This window comes from Chenopodium album, chromosome 3, assembly GCF_948465745.1.
Source record: "Chenopodium album chromosome 3, dcCheAlbu1.1, whole genome shotgun sequence".
NCBI classification, from domain to species: Eukaryota; Viridiplantae; Streptophyta; class Magnoliopsida; order Caryophyllales; family Amaranthaceae; genus Chenopodium; species Chenopodium album.
The window spans coordinates 62,826,765-62,850,180 of NC_137836.1; the positions used below are offsets into that span (position 1 = coordinate 62,826,765).

Sequence of the window (23,416 nt, forward strand, 5' to 3'; positions counted from 1 at the left end):
TGACACGGGAAATTGTACCGTGACGCGGTGCAAAATCTCGTGGTGTGGCAATATTCCCATGACACGGTGGATTAAAAACATGGAAAAACGCACCGTGACACGTTGTACATTACCGTGTCACGACACCAGGCACCGTGCCACGTCATCAGGCACCGTGACACGGTGCTTTTACACTGTGCGCAGTAATTCCAGTTTTTTATACGTTTTTAAAATCATCATAACTTTTGATACGTAACTCGGAATAAAGCATATAATATATCATTGGAAAGATTATCAAGTATACTTTCCAACCCAATTAGATTCAGGTAAAAATCATTTTTATATTTTAAGATATGGCCGTTTTAGTAGAAGGGTGTTGGTTTTAGGCCGAGTTTAGTGTTTGGCTCATATCTTCTTCGTTTTGAATCGGAATTGGGCTTATGATATATTGTTGGAAAGCTTATTTCAAGGCCTATCCAAACAAATAATAATTATATCAAAATAATAAGACTAAAAAAATTAGTTTATCTCGGTTTTGCGATGTGGACACGAAAAGTGGAAAACAAGTTATGGTTTAGGGAAATGAGCTAGGAAATGGATTGGTTTATGAAATGTATTGAATAGAACATGGATTTAAGCACTCCAAAGATTAAATACTCAACCCGACCAATAATGGCGGTGAAAGGTTGTTCATCATCGGGTTTGGTTTTGGGGAGACTTTTTTAGGTGTCTAAAAGTCGCTATTCTAGTTTGTGTTTTTCTTTCTGGGATTGTAAAGAATTTGGTAAAGTGAAGTTGCAAAGTCACCATTAACATGAAATCTAAGTGGGCAATTAGCCATTTCAAAATTTACTATTCCATTTTGTTTTTCCCTCCTATTTTACTAATTTTTCCCTTTCTCTGTCAATAGCACTTGTTAAGCACATTTCCCATGCGTCACAGTTATGCATAAATACTTCCTTATTATTATTTTTTTTTGAAGAAAATACTTCCTTATTTATTGCAAGTATATTTTTCATTTCATGTTGTGTCGTTACACTCGTTAGGCAAAAGAATAAATTTGTTACCATTTCTAATTAGACTGGACAAGTTCTCAATTTCTCACCTATCCCGGGTTCAAACCGGTACCCAGTTTTTTATGCTCAAATTTGCGTCAGAGGAGGCGCCAAAATATCCGATGGGCCTCACTCCAAATACGTAAAAGAGGATAAGAAAACCAACATTCATTCTTTCTTCCTCTTCCATTTTCTCTCTCCCTCCTTCCTTCCTTCAGCTGCTGCTGCTGCTGCTGTCATCTCCTCCAAACCACCTGCGAAAATGGCGATTGGAGCCGCAAGCTGCTGCTGGCTTAACGGTACTACTTCCGTCGATGTAGCTCGCGCTTCTCTCGTCTCCCACTCTTTTTCCCCTTCGCCGCATCCTACATTTCGTGCACTCATTTCAATGGGCGCCAATTGCAAGAGTAATGGCGATTCTTCTTCAAGAAGAAGTGCTACACATTCTTCCTATAGTAGGAATGTCGCTAAAGAGGTATAAACCTAATCTCCATTTTTAATTGTGGCGCTGATATTGTGGAATGCAATATTGTTAGTGAATTGTGTGTGTTTTGCTTAATTTTAGCTTGAATTGCTGGAAAATTGAGACAATTGAGTTGAATTATTATTGTTGTAAATTACTGTGTTGATTTTGGTATTATTTAGTGTTAGTTAGTTGTAATTAGTCTCTCTATTTCAATAATTTGCTATATAAGCTTCAAAATATCAATAATGGTCAGCTAAATTGCAAATTTCTAGATGTTATTTGCATGATATATGAATTATCGAGGTTGATTATAGGAAGTAGTTGTCTCAGTGCAATCTGTTTATATATGTCTGGAACAAGTTATAATTGCTTGGATATCATAATAAAGCGTTTGGCCTTATCATGAAATTGAGCTCTTTTGAAGTTGATTATAAGATGTGAAAGATTTTAACTGAACTAGTTGATTGAAACTCCGTAGTAAGTTTGCTAGCACGGTGGTCGTAGCTTGAAATCGATCTTCTTTGAAGAGTGCTGCCTGGTTTTTTCCTTTGGTCTTTCAAGGAACAGTTACTTAGAAATGAGAATTGTCATGTAAGGGGACAACTTTTGGTGACTAGTCCTTTATTGATAGGTGTACGATTAGTTGATTGCACGTTGTTACTAGCACTCGGTGTAATTCTTGAGTTTGGATTACCTTAGAGGTTGAAGTAATTCATAAGTTTGGATTAACTTAAGATAGCAGATTAGCAATCAAAATATATAGCAGGTTAGCAGCATCATAATATTCTTGCTGAAGTGGGTCTTGTGTGAGTATCTACTCATATGATGAAACACCCGAGATTTAATTTTGGTTCACTTAGTAAACACCAATTCTACTGCTGTTATATATGAAAAGGAAAAGTTCCATTTTTCTCACAAAAAACTCCTTATACCATGGAAACCACTCTCCTTTAACGCCCTGCTGGGACCCAAATCTTTCATATCAGACTAATGGTGGAACTGTATTTAACTTAACCATGGAATTATTCTTGGCAGAAACTAGATGATCCATATGAACTTTGATTTCCATTAAATTACTAATTATTCGTTGAATAAATAGGGCGGTCAACCTACAGCTGAGCAAGAGAAAAAGCCACGGAGTTGAAAACTGTTATATAATCAATTTCTATTAGGTTACATCACCCATTGATAAATTTGCATAGGCAACTTATATCATCCTGGTATTTATGCCATTTCATCAAAGTCACATAAAAAAATGCTTGTATGATATGGGTGTCAATGTTCCATTCATTGGTCATTAATACCTAATTAATTCTCTTAATTAGTCTATCTCTGTTTGTTCAATAATAATACCTGTGGTGGGCTCATTGGTTGGTACTGTTGTAGACATTGAATTTCTGTTATCATCATTCAGGCAGATATTATTTCGCATAAATTCTTTTTTGGGAAGCCGAAAGATGAAAAACATTCCTTCTATAGACATTATGATGACAGAAATAAAGACATGGGGCGGTCGCAATCATCAGGCATCCAGTCATTTGTCATGCAAAGGAAAGACAGGAAAGGCTCTGCCTTCGAATTGAAGGAGCAGCAGGTATTTAGTCTTCTTTAACTGTCTTTTAGCAAATTCTAGTTATAGTTATCATGGTAACATTGCTGCCTTTGTGCGTTTCTATCTAGGCACTGGATTATTATTTGTCTTCACTATCTGACAGAAATTAGCTGCCTGATTTGTTGAAATTCATTTGTTTTCCTTCATTCTTTGTCTTATATGCATGATAGTATACTTCCACATTCACCTTAGTTACTGTCTTCATGCTTCAAGTTTGTCCAATTTCAATTACGAAGCTCCAAAAGCCAATAATAATTCATTGAGGAATGAGGATAATGGTGTGATAACTGTAGTTTCATGATCCAAGTCTTGAGTTAGGTGTTATGCATTTTTGCCTTTTCTCTAAATTTTTTTTTGTTTCTAGCTTCATTTATCTTTGACAATTCTAATATTGATGCTTTTACGAAATTTACCATCTAGAGTTCCATCTAATTAGAATGAATGAAAATAATTAATGTAATACATGAATATATATAGCGGAGGTACTCTTCCACCCCAGCTTGTATAACTGTCAATAAATTAAACCATTATCAATTATATATACAATACAAGCATATGCATGGAAAAAACACAATCACTCTAAATTAACCAAATAAAAAGTCTAAAGCCTCACATTAGGTATTTTACCCTTGAGCCACCGGAACATTGTGTCTCACCCTTAACCTACCCCACAGCCCATACACACTGGTGTTTAATTAAAAAAGGTTATCCTAAATTCCTAATTATAATCAAACTTTATATATCCTTCATACATCCTTATATGTCTACAATAAATAATGGAAATCCTGACGCTGCACAAGAAGCTAATGTAAGAGTAATGTAGGACGATTGTTCAAATATGCCTTTGACGCATACATTGAGATACTAAGGTTCATGATTTCAAAGGAGAACACCAGGGATGAGCCGGGTGACTATTTTGCGGAATAGAAGCAAGCTGTGTATGAGGAGTCATGGGTCTCCGGTCTTCTCCTTTACTGTTTTGGAACAGCTGCAGGTTCGTTTTGTGAGCTTTGGAAGGGCAAAAGAGAATAAAATGTTTAGTATAATTTATGGCGTTTTATGGTGTATGTGGTCGGAAGACTCAGAGAAGGAAAGCGTAATTTATCAAGAACTTAGGACATAATTTCTTAATTATATTCTTTGTAGGCTAAGTGTCACGGTCCGGGAGTTTGGACCCCGAAACGTGCGGCGCGCCCTAGCCTTCTGGCGGCAACAACGCTAGCCTTGAGCGGAAGAGGGGCTTGTGAGCACAAAGCAACACAAGCGGACAATTAAATCAAAGGAGCACTCGCGTCTATTTGGGCGACGGAGTGCGGGTGGTCGGGGCTTGTGACGGCCGATAATTCAAGGCGGGCACAAGCGGGTCCGAACCACGAGTTCTTAGTGCATCAAGTTGGTTTGGAGGGGAGCTATTATGCAAGTAAGACACAATATCTATAAAGGTGTAACAACAAACAAGCATAAAAGCAAAGCAACACTTGGTAGAAAGCTTGAGATTTCATTAATCATTCACCCTCTAAAGAGCTTTAAATTGATTACAAGGAGAATCCCTAGTGAACACTGAAGCATCTAACATAATAATGAGACCTTAAGCTAAGAAAACAAAAACTAAACTCTAAGAAAGCATCTAAAGGGAATCTAATACATCAAAGGAGTTGGATTCTAACACTAAGGCAGCTGGGTTGTAGTCGGCACGTGACATGGGGCTCTTGAGTTGGGGAAATTCAATTAAATTGAGTGAACTTGTAATTTTGTTTCGTGGTACTTGGAGGACCACTTGCCCTTTATTTTGATGTCCATGATATACACAATGCTTCTATCTAGGTCTCACACAAGCCACCAGCTCCTTTCATTCTTTCAAGCAACATATCACATATGAAAAAGATGCTTAACAATTTAAATGTGTAACAGAGCTTCCCAATGCTACTGCAATTCCGCTTTCCATAGCCGCCCACTCACAGAATTTGAATTCTCCGGATTATCTTTCTCAAAACCTCCAAAACACCACTACTATATTGCAGTTGATTTATTGTGTCCGTGGCCTAACAGATGCATATAATAATAGAGAGCTAAAAAGGAGTAGAAGATCCATAGTATATGATTTTAATTATAGATTTCAAATGTTGAGTGGAATTGAGTTTTGTGGAATCTTTCAGCATGAAAGTTTCTCCATATACTCTTGCAACAACAAAAACAATAGTGTAAGAATCTGTTATAGGACTGTCCATTGCAAGGTATGGGACTTGAGTCCCACATCGGTCATATTAGGGGCTGATGTGGGGTTTATATAGGACAATGGGCTCTTCTCTCCTTGAGCTAGCTTTTGGGGTGGCTCTCCTATTGTCCTATATCAATGGTATCAGAGCCGAGAAGCCAGCCATGACCAAACATGGCCGTGACCATACGTGGCCGTTAACGAGGACGTTGGTCCTTTAAGGAGGGACGAATGTTATAGGATTGTCCAAGGTATGGTACTTGAGTCCTACATCGGTCGTATGGGGGCGGATGTGGGGTTTATATAGGACAATGGGCTCTCCTCCCCTTGAGCTAGCTTTTAGGGTGGCTCTCCTATTGTCCTATATCAGAATCTTGCTAAGTATATATTTATGTTGCTTATATGTGATCTCTATATGTTGATTTTTCCGTGAGAACCCTAGATATAGAGACACCATAGTTAGTCCTTATCCAGCAGGAACATTTACGGGATCCTTATCAATTGTTATATTTTAAACTTCAACAGCATGTCGGAAACAAAAAACCTTATTGGGTCTGGTATTGTTGCTCACTTTATCTAATAGCTGTGGCTCATGCTCATCCGTTATATCATGCTTTGATGTGCTTTATCTAAGGAATAAGTGGAAGCTGTATGTGGGAGAACAAGGGCGCAAATATATATTTAGTATTGGTTGGTAATTGGAAGGAAGTGGTAATTTTTGACAAGTTAATGCATTACTTGATTTATCTGGTTTGCTCGTAGTGCCAAAAATTGGAGATTTGGAGGTTGACAAGTATTGTGAATTGGGGTGCATAAATTCAGCGAAAATGGGCTATTTGCAATTTTTTTTGTGTGCTATCCCTATTAGCCTTATTGTTCTTTAAGATCTAAGGGAAACACTCAATTTTGGTTTGAGTTCGGCCCTTTGAAACCATTTTAAAGATGAAGACTGTGTAACTCCGTAATCCTCTGGAATATCAGCAAGTACATTGAATTACTTAGGGAGGAAAAAGGGTAGGAAAACCTTGTGAGCTGGGACTGGTTGTTTGTATGGTTGTCCCTTAGGCTATGTGGATGGAAAGGAATGGATGCATCTTTCTTACCAGGTATTGATGTTGGGAGTCTTTACTGAAATGAGCTGTGTTCTCTCTCTCTCTTTCTCTCATAAGCTCAATTTATTTTATTTGAATCGAAAAACCAAAGATAATTTATGTATTTTCAAACTACAAAAGGATATCGTGTTTGAACACGTCGCTTTGAAGAGTGAGGAAACCCGCTAACATATTTGGAACCCAACAGTGAGATTTGGTCCTAAGTCCCTAATCATCATTCTATGACAAGACTAGTACTAACAATTTGGATTTTGGAAGCCCTTTAAAAATTCATAATATTAACGCAATATGTAACTTGCTCTTTGAAGAAAACTCACATTAGTCCTTAAAAGGAGGTGATAGATTCTTCATTAGAAGTTAGGACATGATACATATGACATGATTCATGTATGCTTGAAACAAAAGCAGTATACCTGAGAAATTATCAGTGCACTAACAACCACTTAACATAAAATGGTAATGTTTGAAGAGTCTAATTAGGATCAAATTCCTATTAAACATATGTGCAAGTAACTGAAGTTCTATTGTTGATTTGGGATTAATTTTATCACAGGCTGAGGCAGCGAATCTTCAGAATGCGGCTTTTCTGAATGCTGTTGTGAAGGTATGATAGATTTTTACTTTATTTTCACTATTTTCATTGTCATATTACCTATTTCTATGCTCATGAAGAAACTGGCTTTGTTCTAAGGAATCTTGTTAGAATGTTTATTCTGTGAGTAACTGTTGCAACTAGAATAGCTTCTTATGCTCTTTCTGCAGGTATTCTGGAAAATAATAATAATTAAAGCAAATTTCCCTTTCCATTTACGTTGAAGACTTTCATTTTACTAAATATTACAATGTGCTTTTATTGGTGAATATGGAATAGAAGTCGTATGCTTTAACTTGATACTCTTTTGATGTTTTATGTTTGTTATGTGTACTGTACTCATACTACACCCAATTATTAAGTCGTATGCTTTAACTTGTAACTCTTTTGATGCTTTATGTTTGTTAGGTGTACTGTACTCATACTGCACCTGATTATTCCCTTCCCTGGCAAAAGCAAAGACAATATACTAGTACTGGAAGGTATCTTTTCTGCTATTGGTACCCCTTTTCACCTTCCTCCCAATTAAAATTTTAATGATATGAACTTAGAAAGTTAGAAGACTGTTTGCAGTGCTTTCATGATAGGGGATGGAAAGCTCTTGACAAATGCGCATTGTGTTGAACATTATACACAGGTGAGCTCAGTCTATGTGATTGTAAAAAAGTTCTTTATCTTTCATCATCTCTTCCGTTTTATCTTATAAAGATGCAGCTTTTTATCTCTTCTTGCTATCTTAATGATTTTGTTTTTGAAGCGAAGACCATGTTAGCTTGACATTGACTTAATTGAAATTTTTACCAACCAGAAATGTGTAGAGTTGCAATAAGAGAGCATGTGTTGCAATTTGACTATTTATTGTATATGATCTGGTTATGTTCTTATTTTGTGGTTAAATCTCACAAAGAGCTATACTTGAAAGCTTTGGAACGTGATGATATCTATTTGCATCAATCCAGTGGCAGCAATGAAATGCTTGCATGTCATTGTTTGTGAAGTATCTTGATCATATTCTGATTGATATCCCCACTTATGCCTTGTCTATAGCCAAGTTTACATTTGCCCAAATTATTCAGTTTGGATTATCCATGTGCTGTGAATAATAGTTAGGTCATTGTGTGTTTGGTAAAGTACCTTAATCATCTGTTCTGGCATTTCAGATTTCCGAGAGCTTTAGTTTATTGCATGACTAAATGATTGAGAGAGAGAATGAAGACACTTTGGGTTTAGCTTTGAAGAGGCAGATATTTTCAAACTAATTGAGTTTTTAAGAAATCACTAGACTAAAACAATTAGACATTCATTGTGCTTTAATCATGCATGGAACTAACTAAGGATGATAAAAGAAAGAAATGTGATTGACCTGGATGAAATGGCAAGCAGTGCACGTGTAAGCTACTACTCTTTCAATCTCTATAACCTTATGTCCTGTCTTTATCTGAATTTCATCGCCTCCTAAGCTCCTTTCACATGCATCACATATGTGCGCATTTTAAGATCTAGCCTGCTTTATGAGACGGCCAACAGCTTTTTGGGGTTTGTTTTAGCATTTTTAGAATATTTGTTGGTTGTTGATATTGATATCATTTGTCGCTAGTAATATTATAGAAGTAATCTACCAATTAGTCTTTCTAATTTTGTAACTGTGTGTTGTGTGTGTGTGTGTGTGTGTTTTCCTTTTATTTTTTTTAAACAATATTCTTACATCAACCTACAGAATGAAATAGCTGCATCTTGTGGTTAATTTTGAATTTTAAGTATCTATTCAAGAGAGTTTATAATAGCTGTATTTGTGTAGGTGTGTGTATTTGCTAATCCTTGTTCATGACTCCTCTGTCTATTTTATATTCTTCCTTTATTTCTTAAACACATTTGGCTGTTCATTCCCATTTCTCATTCACTCTTTTGGTTTCTTCTTCCTTCATAAAATGCAGTAAATGAGTCTTGTTGCGTGTGCATTCTGTGAAATGATCCCATTTACTTGTTGCAAAATAATTTCATTTCAAATTTTACCTTTTCTTTTTTAATTGTAGTTTTAAACTTGTTTGAAATCTTTTACGCTGTGGAAATTTGTAAAATTTTCTTGTTGAGAGAGAGCTACATTTTTGTTGGCTTAGATCTCATGTATATAGAAGGAACAATAAAAAATAATACCTTGCAATTATGTGTCATTCCACGACAGTATGCAAGTATAGTTTCTTAAAATGCATAATCTGGGGATGTATAATCGAGGCATAAGATGCAATCACTATGTGGGGGTTTGCATGTATAGTTTCTTAATATGCTTTCTGACAATTCTGCATTTTTATCTCTTAGAACTTATTTAGAAGCTCATTGAATAAGCAAATTCATAAGAAGTCTTTGACTTCTGTCATAATGCTTATACAATTATCACATCTGTGCTGCTTTCTATATAATGCAGGTGAAATTGAAGAGGAGAGGAGATGATACAAAATATGTTGCAAAGGTACAAATTTATTAGCCTGAGGTTCTCTTTTATCGGTACTATAGTTTCAAATTTTATGTTGTTGCTTAGTGTGTTTCTTTGTGGCCCACTCTAAGCATCAGATAGCATTTCAGCCGTTACAAAGCTATGCTGTACTCTTCAACAACTTACTTTCCTCTTAGTTCTTTTGAATTAATAAGGCATATAGAGCAACGGTAGTGACCCACCTAAAATTTGTAGTTTCCATATATTCTTTCGAAATGCCTTATAAAGAACTCATTAAGGGCTCTAATTCCGTAGCTTGTGAATATGGGATAAACCTGTTAATGAGTGAATTCGAATTAATTTTTTCCTCTGGTCCTTCCCCATTGTGGTAATGTGGTTGTTTCTTTGAAGCTAAAATACTCCGTATGAAAATATGTTTTGGGAAATTAAACTTTTGATACGGACCAGGAAATTTTAGATGAGTTGTCCCTGTTATTTTAACTTAAAGACACTTCAACAACTTACTTTCCTCTCAGTTCATTTGGTGTACAGGTTTTAGCCAGAGGTATTGACTGTGACATAGCTCTGCTTTCTGTGGAAAATGAGAAATTTTGGAATGGAGCTGAGCCGCTTCGTTTAGGTCGGCTACCGCATCTACAGGTGCAATTTTTTCTCCCCTTAACAATGTAACATAATTCTTTTTTAAATACTTTCTGCAGGAAGTTTATGTACTAGTATAAACTTTTCTTAATGGTTGTAAAGTTAAAAAGCTAAGCTGGACTCTTCATTCCAGTACAGACAACAGTCACAACACTGATAATACATCTGTTTGGCCTATAAATTACTTATAAGAAAGCAAATAGACTCCTTTTGAAAGCCAGATCCATTTTTTGATCAACCTTATAATCTGTCTGTCCATGTGACTTAGTATGATACTTTTTGTTAGCCTGTTAGGTCCCAAGGCTTGTTGATGTGTTTGTGAGTTTTTGGACTGATATATATATATATATATATATATATATATATAACAAATACCTATTGGATGAAATGATAAAAATGGGTGTCTAAATTGTAGAAAGTATTTGGTTTGAAATGAATGTAATATGTATTTACTATTTTGGATAATTATACTCTATCCCTTCTGTAGAATGGGGGCAAGATTTTTTGGTTGGAATTTATTTGTTTAGTTCAACTGATAAATAGGTTTTAAAATGCACTGATATTAGTGAAATATCTTACAAAGGAGCAACCTTTTGAGAGTTGGCTGAAATTATTCCATAGCTACTGAAGTATAAGCAAGGACAAAACATCAATATCTTTTTTTTTTTTTTAAATGTATTGACCATGTACCACCTTTCCTCGTGCAATGGCCCTCAATCCAAAATAACTAACATTGGCAACACAAAGCCTGAAACCTGTGACATCAAATATAAATTACAGAGACTTATCCACTACAATCTTATGGCTTCTCTTCTCATATATGAAAATGATATGGGTTTTTCTACATAGTACCCCCAAAGTTTTGTGTTTGTGCCCTCCTAAATCTAAACTTCTACACGGTACCCACAAGTTTATTATATTGTTTAATATATGCCCTTCATAAGTTGTTTTGTTAATGGTAATTAACGTGTTGTTAGGTTAACCACCCACCATAGTTAATTACTAATTTAATTCAAAGGAAATAATTTAAATTAAAATAAAAAATTAAAACCCCTTCTGATGAAACCCCTCACATTCCATCTTTTGCCTTTGTTTAATTCGAACGCTTATACAATTGTTTCAAACCCTAAGATTTTTGCTTAAAAATTCGAAGCTAATAAGGATTGATTAATACATTAACATCTCCAAATTCTTCTTTGCATTTTTTTTCAATCAGCTTTTTTGGTGTTCGTCATTCGAGCAGAGGTATGGTTATGTACATTTGAGTCATTTTCGTCGGAGAAATGAGAATGCGACGAATTGTGGTGCTGAATTGGAGGGGTTTACACTCTTAACGGGGAGTGAGAATTCTGGGTTTTTGAGGAAGGTTGCAGGGAAACGAATTGGTTATGGTTTTGGGTTGTAGAAGTTTAAGAAAGAAATAAGAATGGGGAGGGTCATTACACGTGAGTTTGGGGGAAGATAGTATTGCCAAATTAATCTTATTGCTAACCACTTTTTTTTAAGAAAAGGAAAAAATCATCAATCAATACTATATACTAAAAGACACACCAGCAATGACGCGTGTCATCTTCTGGCGTGTCCTTAGTGTGTGTGTGTATATATATATATATATATATATATATATATATATATATATATATATATATTTAAAATGCTTTTGAAAAAATGATAGAGAATATACGCAATATATTTTCTTCCAAAATTTAGGAAAAAAAGTCGTAAAATAATTTATTTAACAACTTAGATATCTAAGCATATCTTTCTATTCCTATATAAGTAATTACTTTTTAATTTATATAATTATTATCTGTAGTAAAAAAAAATCATGAATATATATAATCTTTCAACCTAACATAATTAGTGAATGAAAAAATTTTGAAATTTGAAATAAAAGTTTAATATGTAGTCATAAAAAATAATACAGTAATAGTATTTTAAGTTGCTTGATGTGGGATAAAATAAGAAATAGATTATGGACCAAATTATTTTTATATTTTAATATAGTTTTAATGATACTCCATAACAAAGAGTGAAAAACCGTCTTACCTAGTATAAAATATTACTAACCATAGTTAGTAGTCAATTAAGAGTATTAAATTAACATTAATTTTAAAGAAGACTAAAACTGATTAAGTTAATTAAACTTGTGGGCACCGTGTAGAAGTTTGGATTTAGGAGGGCGCAACATAGAAAATGCAAAACCTTGGGGGTAAATCTGTCGACCCGACCCACACCTGTCGACCCGACCCGAATGACCCAACCCATGACCCGAAATTGACCCGAAACAGTGACCCGAAATTGACCCAAAACCCGAATTAACCCGACCTGACCCATACCCGACCCGAAGTGAAATTGACCCCCCGAAACCCAAAGTTGACCCGACCCGAAGTTCACCTGAGACCCGAAGTGACCCGAGATCCGAAGTTGACCCGACCCGAAGTTGACCCGACCTTTAACTTGAATTAATTAACCCAAATAGACTCGAAACCCAAAGTGATCCGAACCAAAATTATCTTATACCTGAAATGACCAGAATCTATTTAAGTTAAAGACTTGACCTTAGCAAACCGAAATAGAAAAAAACCGCAATCAAATTGAATTAATTGACCCAAATCTATTTAAGCTAAAGATTTTTTTTTTTTCTTCTTATTGTTTTACTTTTATTTTTGTTTTTTTGTATTTTAGAATTTAGTCACTTTACTTTTACTTATGGAAATTATATTTGGAGGGAGTATTCCCACTCATAATTTACCTATTGTCCTCATAATGAAATACTTTTGGAGTTTTAGCCATTTGGGGGAAAGAGTTTCCCACAATTTTAACCAAGTTAAAAGTTTTATTTTGTTTCTCTCTTAAATTATCACTTTTAAGTTGTAACTTTGTTAAAATTGAAATTTTGAAAATTTTTAATTGATCAACAAGTGTGTCCATAATCTTACATCTGAATATGAGAATATTTCACTTAATTAATAATACCTCCGTTTTTTTTTTAAATGACATGTTTGACTTTATTCACACACTCCTCTTTTGTGTTTTATATGTAATGAAAAATATAGTCATGGATGATCTTGAGTTCTTTAATTGGATAGTAGACTAGTAGATAGATACAAGCATAGTTGCATAACTGCAATACTTCATAATTCATTAGTTCATTATATACTAATAGTGATGAGATATCCTATGAATTAATTTGAATAGGAGAGTCGGAGACTGAGCTATTAAGTAGCCCAGAAAAGGTTTGATCTAATCCTATCAAGTTTGAATTTGAGATCAAATTACCTTGAACAAGAAAACCCTTATTATGAGTTTCGTTTGAAAAACTTGAACAAGAAAAACCTTATTATGAGGTATAAGCCGTATAACTCAATTAGTTAGAACATCCCTCTAAGTTTCAGGAGATCTTGAAATTGATTCTCAATCTAAACACAAAAAAAAAAAAAGGTCAATAAAAGTCAAACAATTACTCTATTCCATGAAAAAAGTAGCCTTAATAAATGTAGCGAGTTTTTCGTAAAAAAATAAATAAATATATATACAGAGTTGAATTTAACCCAATGCATTGACCCGAATATGACCCGACCCGAAGTTGACCCGAAAATTGACCCGACCTGAAAATTAACCCGACCCAAACTTGACCCGATTCGAACTCGACCTGAAGTGTTGACCCAATACCCCACCCGAAATCAACCCAAAACCCGAAATGACCCGACCCGACCCGAACATGACCCGATAACCTTTTGACCCGAACTTGACCCGACCCAAAATGACCCGACCCATACCTGAACCGAGGTCTACTTGGGGGTACTATGTAGAAAAACCCAAATGATATTATTGGGTCTTAATGTATTCTGTAGATCATGTTCAATTTACACTGATAATAAGTATACAATGCCTTGTTTCATTCTTTAATTACATATTTCCACACCAAATTGACACTAGTTATAGATGAACACAATAATTGTCCACCACTTACCAAATGTAGGTCATGCACGCTTGAGGTATTTCCCAAACCAGCCATAGTGTGTGTGTGTGTGTGTGTGTTTTTTTTTGTTTTTGTTTTTTGTTTCAAAGACATAACAGTCACTAGTTAGTCTTGAATAGATCGACTTTTCTACACATTGTAATTCAAGACAGCACTATATGTGTGCAACAAGTAATAGACAAGTTTTTTGGTTTGCTTGCATGTAAAGGACACGAAGAAATTCATAGATGTGTAGGAACTACTTTTTGAATGATAAATTATCTTTAATGCTTACCTTTCATATTTATCGCTTTTAAAAGAAACAATAACTGCAACTGTACATTATACTTGATTTCAAAGTTTTGGGAGAAGATACATTAAAAGTCAATGTTATTATTATTGTAATAAATCACAGTTATCAAATTTATTCAAGTGTATGTTTAAGTCTTGTGTTTGGTACTTTACAACCTGTATGTTGGTCATTTGCTTCCGTGGGGTTTCAAGAGCCCCTTGTGAACTGCTTCTGCTTGTTTGTGTGTTGGAAATGAACAGTGTTTGAAAAAGCGCGCCTAAGGCGCGTCTAGGCGCAAGGCAATCAGGGGTGAGCGCTTATTTTGGTCTGGGCGAGGCGTTTTGGGTTAGGTGCACAAAAAGCGCCAGAGGTGCACTTGAGGCGCACTTGAAGCAAATTTCAGCCAAAATTTTTAGCTGTCCATATAGTGTGCCTCACTTCAAAGAGGCACACTGAGGCGCGCCTAAGGTGCCCCTAGGCGCAGCAGAACCCTCTTGCTTCAGTGCTCCTTGAGCTTTTTTATACATTGGAAATGAATAAGTAATTTGGTATGCAAAGATTTAAGCGCTTATTAGCTTAACTCATACTTGTGTCCCAATGCTGTTCTCATTTTTAAATAACCATCGAAAATCCTTCCCAAATCTATCAAGTGTTTATAATTATTTTGGGAGTATAGGAATCAAGTGTTAATAAAGTTACAAAAAAAAAAAAAAGAAAAAAAAAAACCCTAGTCCAGTTAGGGAGGTTATTGTACAAATAGCTATAATTGTGAGCAAATTGTTTCATTTGCACGTTTAGTGGTGTCAACAAATAGAAATAATTATAAGATGATGAGATGATCTGATGAGAATTCTGCATCGACTGTTGAGCCTTGTTGTAAATGGTTGCACAACTCACACAGAAGGATTAAATACTTGACGAGCAAGAATATGTGGAATAGTTTGAAATGCAGTCTAAGGAATTTGAGATATTACATCTGAATTTCCTTTTTTTGTTAACTTTTCTTTAAAATAGATTTTCTGAATTTCCATTTGGATGGATGACTATAAATGTTGGTGATCTCTAATAGTTCTACGTGATCTCTAATAGCTCTACTTAGTTTTGGTATTTTTTTCCTGTCAATACAATTATGGTAGTATCTATAAATAGCATCTTAAACAGCATGGTAAAGAAATACTTACCTCCGTTTTTTTATTAGTTGACACGTTTTTCTTTTTAGGAAGTCTTTTTTAGTTTACACGTTTTCTTTTTGGGTAAGTTTTATACTTTGCTTTTTAATTGTACCCCACTTGCTTTATCATTCTCTCTCACTCTCTCTCCTCTCCTTAATATGTGTGCCTAAATTGAACGTGTCAACTAAATAGAAACGGAGGAAGTATAATCTATCAGTTTATTCTTCCTCTAAATTAATGCAAACTAATTATTATGTGGCCATTTTCATGGACAGGATTCAGTCACTGTCGTAGGATATCCACTTGGAGGAGATACAATTTCTGTGACAAAGGGGGTGGTTTCACGAATAGAGGTTTGCCTTTACTTTGAAGTATTAAACAAAATATTTATGATACCTGCTATTATTTACTTGATGATAAAGCATTTCTGTAAAAAAACAGTGATTTATATATGCATCTGAATTTTCTTTTTCCATTATGTTTCTAGTTTTTCCTTAAGCTCCCACTGTATTACTACCTCTGTGCCATTATGCTTTTCTGAGTAACTGTAACTACACAGACCAAATGCTATAGGGTCCTTTTAGTGGACCCATGTGGTGCGGTAAAGGAAAGTAAAACAAAAAGATTTTTCTTTGCCATTAAAAAAATTAGTGTAAATTAGGCAAAGCTTTATGGAATTGGCTAAAAACCTTAAATAGATAGAAGGAAGAAATTTATGGAATGGTGTATGATTTAGATTCTAAAAGTTTTGACGTGTATAATGGAGATAAGTTCTACCGCCTATGAGATATATCATGAACATCTTAAATTTACACCCCTTGTCTGGATCCTGGTTTAGTATTACTATTATTGTATTACATTACTAATGTAGCACTTCCTTGAAATAGTATAGGTTTTGGTCGTATGTAAGACCCCTATTGAGCCATGCGCGGCATGCACTACGGCTTGGCTAAGGTGCTAGGGTTTTTTCATAGTACTATACGACCCTAAGGTGTGGTTGATAAGTAAATAAGGGCATATGGTTGCCTCTATATGTTGGGTTGAGTAAGCTAAGGTTCATTAGATGGCCGTTGGACCCTTGAGGCCAATAACCCATTATTGTTTTACTGTCATTGGTGTGTTCACTGGTATTTCAAGCCTATATCCAAATAAAACTCAATTACAGTCCATAGCTCTGGTTTTGTTAAAAAATAAAATAAAATTGTTTCTTCTTATTTTTTTTCTTTCAAAAATTTACTTAATTTCTTGACTTCTGAGTAATTCCGTTCAACAATTTGACGTTTGGATAAAACCTTCTCAATCTTTACCAAATTGCTGTAACGTTGTCTATTATTGCAAGGTTTGTGTTCAATCTTCTTCATGTCTTTCAATTTGAATATTTATTTCTCATTCTTTTTTAAAAAATGTTGGTAAATCGTGTTCAACAATCTGAATTTTGTAAAGTTTGTTCTTGACAATCTACATTTTAATAAGCCTTTAACTAAGATATATTAATGTGATGCAATTGACGTTTTCATTGTATTTTAGTTTTCATATTTGATATGTAATTTCGAGTTAGATTTTTTAGGAGGCTAATCTTCATTTTGCATACCCTTAAACCTAAAAAAAAAAAGTTAAAAAAAATAAAATAATGCTTGTTAATTAGGGCCCCAATCTAAATTTCGCCCTAGGCCACCAAAATCTCAGAAATGGGCCTGCTTATATACTTAATTGAGCAAGGAAGAGATGACCCGGGTGTAAACTTATGTAAGAATGCACGTCCTTTAATTTGAGGGAGTAAGAAGATGTAATTATTGTTATTGAATGGTTGAGTTTATTCTTTGCTTTGCAACTTCATTACTGAGTAGTTGAAAGTTATTTATCTGGTTAATATTGTTGTCTTTGTACAATGAAGATGGAACACCTCCTGCATTATGTTTTGGTTTATGTTTAGAGTCAAAACTTGCAAGAAAGTAAAATGCTAAATCATTTACCTTTGTCATTATATATCTATATATTCGTATTTCAGATTAGCTTGGTTTCTCAATATCTGCAATGAATTTTATTTTCAAACTTGTGAATGTGGGTGCCAAGGGATGAATTCTGCTTGCAATGTGCTGCAAGATACTACTTGATGTATGTGAAGGCTTTGAATTTCTTATCTGTTTGTGTTGCAGGTTACATCATATGCACATGGGTCATCTGATTTGTTAGGTATCCAAATTGATGCTGCTATAAATCCTGGTCAGTAACCTTTTTTTTCCAAAGCATTTTAAACTAATTGTAAGTTATGTCAATTATGCATTAAAATCCTTGTACTATTTTACTATTCTCTTACACTATTCTATTCTGTTTCAGGTAATAGTGGAGGCCCTGCATTCAATGACCAAGGGGAGTGCATTGGTGTGGCATTTCAGGTATGGTCTATATAATTCTTGTTCTTTTCTCATGTGATATTATAATTGAGAAGTATAATTACTTTCAATTTAGCAGTTAACATGTATTATATATTTTTGGAATTTGGATACAGGTAAACTGCAAAAATCTAAAGTATTGAATTCCGAAGCTGCATGTTTTCGTTAAAATTTGTTATAGACCCATCTTTCTTAGGCATGCAACAGTCATGCATTGTTATTGATTTGATATTTATTAGTCTCTTATATCAGGTACTCAGATCAGATGATACCGAGAACATAGGATATGTGATTCCAACTACTGTGGTGTCTCATTTCTTGGAAGACTATGAGAGGAACGGGAAGTACACAGGTGAGGAACCCTTGTTTTTTAGGTCTTCAAATAACGGTTTAAAGTTAAGATTTGCATTTGATATTATTAGAAATTATGCTTGGTCTGTTATTGGAACCCGAGTCCAAAACATTGTGGCAGTGAACCATTTATTTAAGTCTATTTGTTTCTCTAAAATGATTGAGAATGTAGAGAGGAGTAAAGATGGAGAGATAAGGTGAAAGAAAAGAAGGGAAATTGTATTTCTGGTTGGTTACTAATTACTATGCAGAAAATGAAACAAAAGTACTAAAGTCCTTCCTGTTTGGATGATGCATAAGAAAAAAGACTAGGGTACTTTTAATTTTTTGTAGTTTTGAGGTTATTCCTGTCAAATCTAAATCCGACCAATTAAATGATGGCAATATCAGAGTTTTGTGAACTTTTCCATCAGTTATATTGCTTTCACTCTTTATTAACATAAACTATATTAAACTGGCCATTTCCATCAGTTTCATTGCTTTCATCATGCCAGAAGGATAGGAAATTTGTGTATCAACTGTCTGTCTTCCTCTCTTTTGCAGTATTACTTGGATAAGGAGTAACCTTCATGTGAATATTAATTGTTCAGGTGTATAAAAATTATCTTAATCACCTTTGGTTTGAGCTGGATCTATTTAATGAATAATTGCATACAATTTCAGGTTTCCCTTGCCTTGGTGTATTGCTGCAGAAGTTGGAGAATCCAGCTCTACGCTCCTGCTTGAAAGTCACGTCTAATGAGGTTGATCTTTCCACCAAGCTATAAGCAATCACTTCTGCTAAGATTTTACACAAGTGTAGTTTTGTATTATAGTTTAAAGATATTTCCTTTCAGAATGACCCCATCCCTCATAGATTCTGCTTTCACCGTGTTGTACATTTGTCATAGAGAAGAAAAGAGAACTTTACTGTGCTAGCAGTAGAGAAGATATAGTGTTTCTGGTTGCAAAATCCAATTATGACATTTGTACGACACTCTATTGATTATGTGTTTGACGTTTACAATTAAATCCCAATTTCCAGGGAGTTCTAGTGCGGCGAGTTGAACCCACTTCTGATGCACATAATGTTTTAAAGGAGGTAAGCTAACTCTTATATTGAAGGCTGCATTTTCCTGTTGAATTGATTTTTTGCATGAAGTGAACTTCGTTTTTTTTTAAAAAATAAAATAAAATTACTTTAGCCTTAGACATGATCCTGAATGGGTTGTGAGTGAAGATTGGAGTATTGCTATGAGATGGATATGAACTACTTGTTTGTACTCATACTTAATACTGAGTAATTCAAAGTTGGAAATTGGTTTAGGACTGGGAAGCATTTGCAAGCTGTCATTTAAGGTCATTTTACCACTAATCTTTTATTAGATTCACTTTTGGATTTTGCTTACTTTAGTGTCAGAGAAATCAGGAAAATATATAGGAGAAGCAAGAGTGAACAGGGAGAGAACCCTTTAGTTTGTCATCTAGACCATTAATTGTAATTCAACATTTTTATATATTGAAGATGAGTCTCATAGTGTACTTTCACTTTATAAACGTTGTAGGGTTCTCACAAGAGATAAAACTAAACCTAAACCAATTAGTACTGAATTTGACCTTCGTATCCACACACTGTATATATACAAAACAAAACATTTGAATTTATGCTTTATACCGTTGTGTATTCAACATATCTTTGTAGATTACAGTACATTTTTGTTATTAGCTGCTTGTGCTCATGTGTTGAATTTGCTGCTAATCATGGTAGAGTAATGTTTACGAAGAGCTCAATGATAAAAAAAAAAAACCTTAAAAATGTCAAAACTACAACTATCAAAATGATACTAAAAGGAAATGCTATATTACAGGGCGACGTGATTGTGAATTTTGACGGAGTTCATGTTGGCTGTGAAGGAACTGTGCCTTTCCGATCAACTGAGCGTATTGCATTCCGCTATCTCATTAGTCAGAAGTAATTTTACTTTTCCTCTTCTCTATAATGTTAAAGAAATGGATTGTTCGTTTAAGCTTCTTGCAAGTCCTATTTGGCAGAGTCATAAATCAGAGACTAGCACCTTGCAATTTAGGAAGGTTTCATTTCAATTTGCATTACTCAGTTTCCAGTTCCATTTAGTCACCTTTTTGTATAATATAAATTCTTAATTCCACAATTGTTCAAATTTGTTATTTAAAATTTTACAGAAAAGTAATATACAGAGTAGTTCTGGCTCTCCACAAAAACCATCAGGGGATAATTATTGAATTGTTGAAAACCAGCTTGAATTATCTGTTGCCTCATATTGAGACTGTTTGCAGTTAATCTTAAAAGTATCTTTGTATAGATTTTCAGGTGATTCTGTAGAGCTTGGCATCATTAGGAATGGGATTCATATGAAAGTTCAGACAATTTTGAATCCACGTGTCCATTTGGTATGTCTTTATTCTATTTTTTTGCCAATGATTTTGAGCAACTTTAATTTATATACTTGCATATATTTCGTTTCATTTGATTTTAATTCCTATACTTCTGATCTTGAAGGTACCATTCCACATTGAAGGAGGCCAACCTGCATATTTGATAGTTGCTGGATTGGTGTTCACCCCACTTTCTGAACCACTTATAGAGTACTATTCTGCTAACTTTACTCTCCATTAGCTTATATTTGAAGGCTCAACTTATATATGCTAATGAACTGTTATTTTATTTTTTTCTTCTGCATAGAGAGGAATGTGAAGAAGCTATGGGGGTGAGTTAACCCAAGAGCAACAAAATGCTTTACAAGTATTGTTTAAAAAGTGCTTGTTTTCTGTGACTGCTTTTTGGATGTTGAAAATACCTAACATCTCCTTTGGTCATTTTGTCAGCTGAAACTAGTGGCAAAAGCAAGATATTCTTTGGCACGATTCAAAGGAGAACAAATTGTTATCCTATCACAGGTAGCTACATTCTTTTTTCTTTTCTTTTTTTTTTTGGAGGGCAGGTAGCTACATAATATATGTCAATCAATTTTGTGCCGAAGTCTTGTAAAAATATAATTAATTCAAGTACCATGTAAGTAGACCTGGCAAATGGGTCATTCGGGTCGGGTCGGGGTCGGGTCGGGTCATTTTGGGTCAGCTAACATTCGGGTCGGGTACGAGTCGGGTCGGGTCGATTCGGGTTTTAGGTCAACTTTGGGTCATGAATCGGGTCCAATTCGGGTCGGTTATGTTCGGGTCGGGTCAGGTCAAAATCTGATCGAGTCATGTTCGGGTTGTTTCATTTGTGAATTAAGCTCAAACCAATAATTTTATACGCAGTGTATATTTTGTTATTGTTATAACAAACACTACCAATCTAGTTTATGAGCTTATCAACAATTAAAGATGAACAATTTGAGTTATTTTTGGTACAAGACATTTTAAGTTCAATAAGAAGGTAATTTTAGTTCAGGACATTTCGGGTATCGGGTTTGTTCGGGTCAATTTCGGGTATCGGGTCTGTTTGGGTCAAACAATTTGGGTCAATTTCGGGTCGTTCAACTTCGGGTCGGGTTAGTTCGGGTGACGGGTCAGGATCGGGTCAACTCTATTTTCGGGTCATGAGTCGGGTCATTCGGGTCGGGGTCAGGATTGCCAGGTCTACATGTAAGATGTCACCAAGAAAATAATTATATTCACAGAAATGGTGTTGATCTAATATCTTTCCGCTCAAGGCTTTCCTTTTGGTGCCCTCAGTTTCCAAGTAGAAGATGTGTAAGTTAATATGCTATATGCCTATATGTAATTTAACATAATAATATTGATTTAACAGAGAGTGCAAAGTATTTAAAAAAGCTTTTTTTATTTAGCTTACTGGGAGATTGTTGTATTAGGTCTTGGCAAATGAAGTGAATATTGGATATGAAGATATGGGAAATCAACAGGTAAGCTTTATAGTCTATCGTATGTCCAACAGTCCCGTATTTGTTTTTGGTTTATTTACATAATCTAATGGTCTGAGATTTATCAACTGTAGGTTTTGAAGTTAAATGGCAAACACATCAGAAACATTCATCATCTAGCTCATCTTGTCGATTGTAAGGACACAAATTTCTTTCTTAATATCTTGATGCTAGCTATCCTTAAATCTTACATATCTCTATTGTCTATTTCACAGCTTGCAAGGATAAGTATCTAGTTTTCGAGTTTGAAGATAATTACCTTGTTGTATTGGAGCGAGAAGTAGCTGCAGCTGCCTCAACTTGCATCCTGAAAGATTATGGGATTCCTTCTGAGAGATCTTCTGATCTAATGGAGCCTTATTTGGATAATTTCACAGATAATAGCGCTGTAGATCAGGATATTGGGGATAGTCCTGTATCAAACGAGGAAATCGGATTCGATGGGCTTCTTTGGGCATAATTAGTTTATCCTAGGTTCAAGTTTCACATATTATCCAACTCCATATGCTCAGATTTGGCCATATATTCATCAGTTAGATTTTCCAGTCCTCTTCCTATTTTTTGAGAGCACAAGGGCAGAGAGGCAAAGGCGAGTATATTTAGATCATCCTTGTAAATTATTGCTGTAACATTATAATCACCATAATAATAGTAATAGAATGCATTCTTTTTTAGTGGATTGATCTACAATACCAATTAGGTGCAATGCATGAGATTGTCACTACAATGAAGATAAACGCGGATCAGAAGACCAAATCTGCAGTTTTAAGGGAGTATAAACAGGTTCTTGAATATTGTTGTAACTTTTGCTGTTGTTTTCCTAAGTTTGAATTCAACGTATCTAATTATAAATACCACGAGTACTAAATGTTCTGAAGTATACCTTAGAGCTCCTTGTATTTATCTTTATAATTCCTAATTTTTGAGCAAGTTCCTTGTTTTAAAAGACCAAAGATTTAGTGTACTGATTTTAAAGTAGAATATTAGAGACCATAATTTTAAAAATTTAAGTTGGGATACTTACTGAATCAATCTTTGAAACCAGGAAGGCGAGGTATAGATATTGATACCTTTTGTGATCCATACCGATTTACAACATCTATTTAGATTTTGCACATCTGCAGGGAAGCTTGGAGGGTTGGAAATTTGGAATGCTACAAATCCACTCAGTAATAGCTGCAGACTAGCCATTTTATTGATTGAATTCCTGTATTATATTA

General features: G+C 34.7%; 1 protein-coding gene across 1 annotated transcript; it reads left to right on the top strand.

Annotated features, from left to right (window-relative positions):
• The first annotated feature begins 1,048 nt into the window (after positions 1 to 1,048).
• On the top strand, positions 1,049 to 23,115 carry LOC145624028 (protease Do-like 2, chloroplastic). The gene is made up of 21 exons (XM_081676952.1): positions 1,049 to 1,509; positions 2,915 to 3,094; positions 6,993 to 7,043; positions 7,440 to 7,513; positions 7,605 to 7,668; positions 9,454 to 9,498; positions 10,015 to 10,122; positions 15,826 to 15,903; positions 17,707 to 17,773; positions 17,888 to 17,946; positions 18,196 to 18,295; positions 18,958 to 19,037; positions 19,319 to 19,375; positions 20,142 to 20,245; positions 20,616 to 20,703; positions 20,813 to 20,898; positions 20,996 to 21,020; positions 21,139 to 21,210; positions 22,128 to 22,178; positions 22,271 to 22,331; positions 22,412 to 23,115. The coding sequence occupies exons 1-21, from the start codon at positions 1,297 to 1,299 to the stop codon at positions 22,654 to 22,656; spliced, it is 1,908 nt and encodes a 635-aa protein (XP_081533078.1). The 5' UTR covers positions 1,049 to 1,296; the 3' UTR covers positions 22,657 to 23,115.
• The last annotated feature ends 301 nt before the right edge of the window (positions 23,116 to 23,416 follow it).

What these genes read in the sequence shown, in the direction of transcription:
- LOC145624028 (XM_081676952.1), top strand. Translation starts at nt 1,297, where the DNA reads ATGGCGATTGGAGCCGCAAGCTGCTGCTGGCTTAACGGTACTACTTCC. An exon ending in GTAGGAATGTCGCTAAAGAG is followed by an intron (nt 1,510 to 2,914) that starts GTATAAACCTAA and finishes ATCATCATTCAG; the next exon opens with GCAGATATTATTTCGCATAA. An exon ending in TGAATCCACGTGTCCATTTG is followed by an intron (nt 20,704 to 20,812) that starts GTATGTCTTTAT and finishes CTGATCTTGAAG; the next exon opens with GTACCATTCCACATTGAAGG.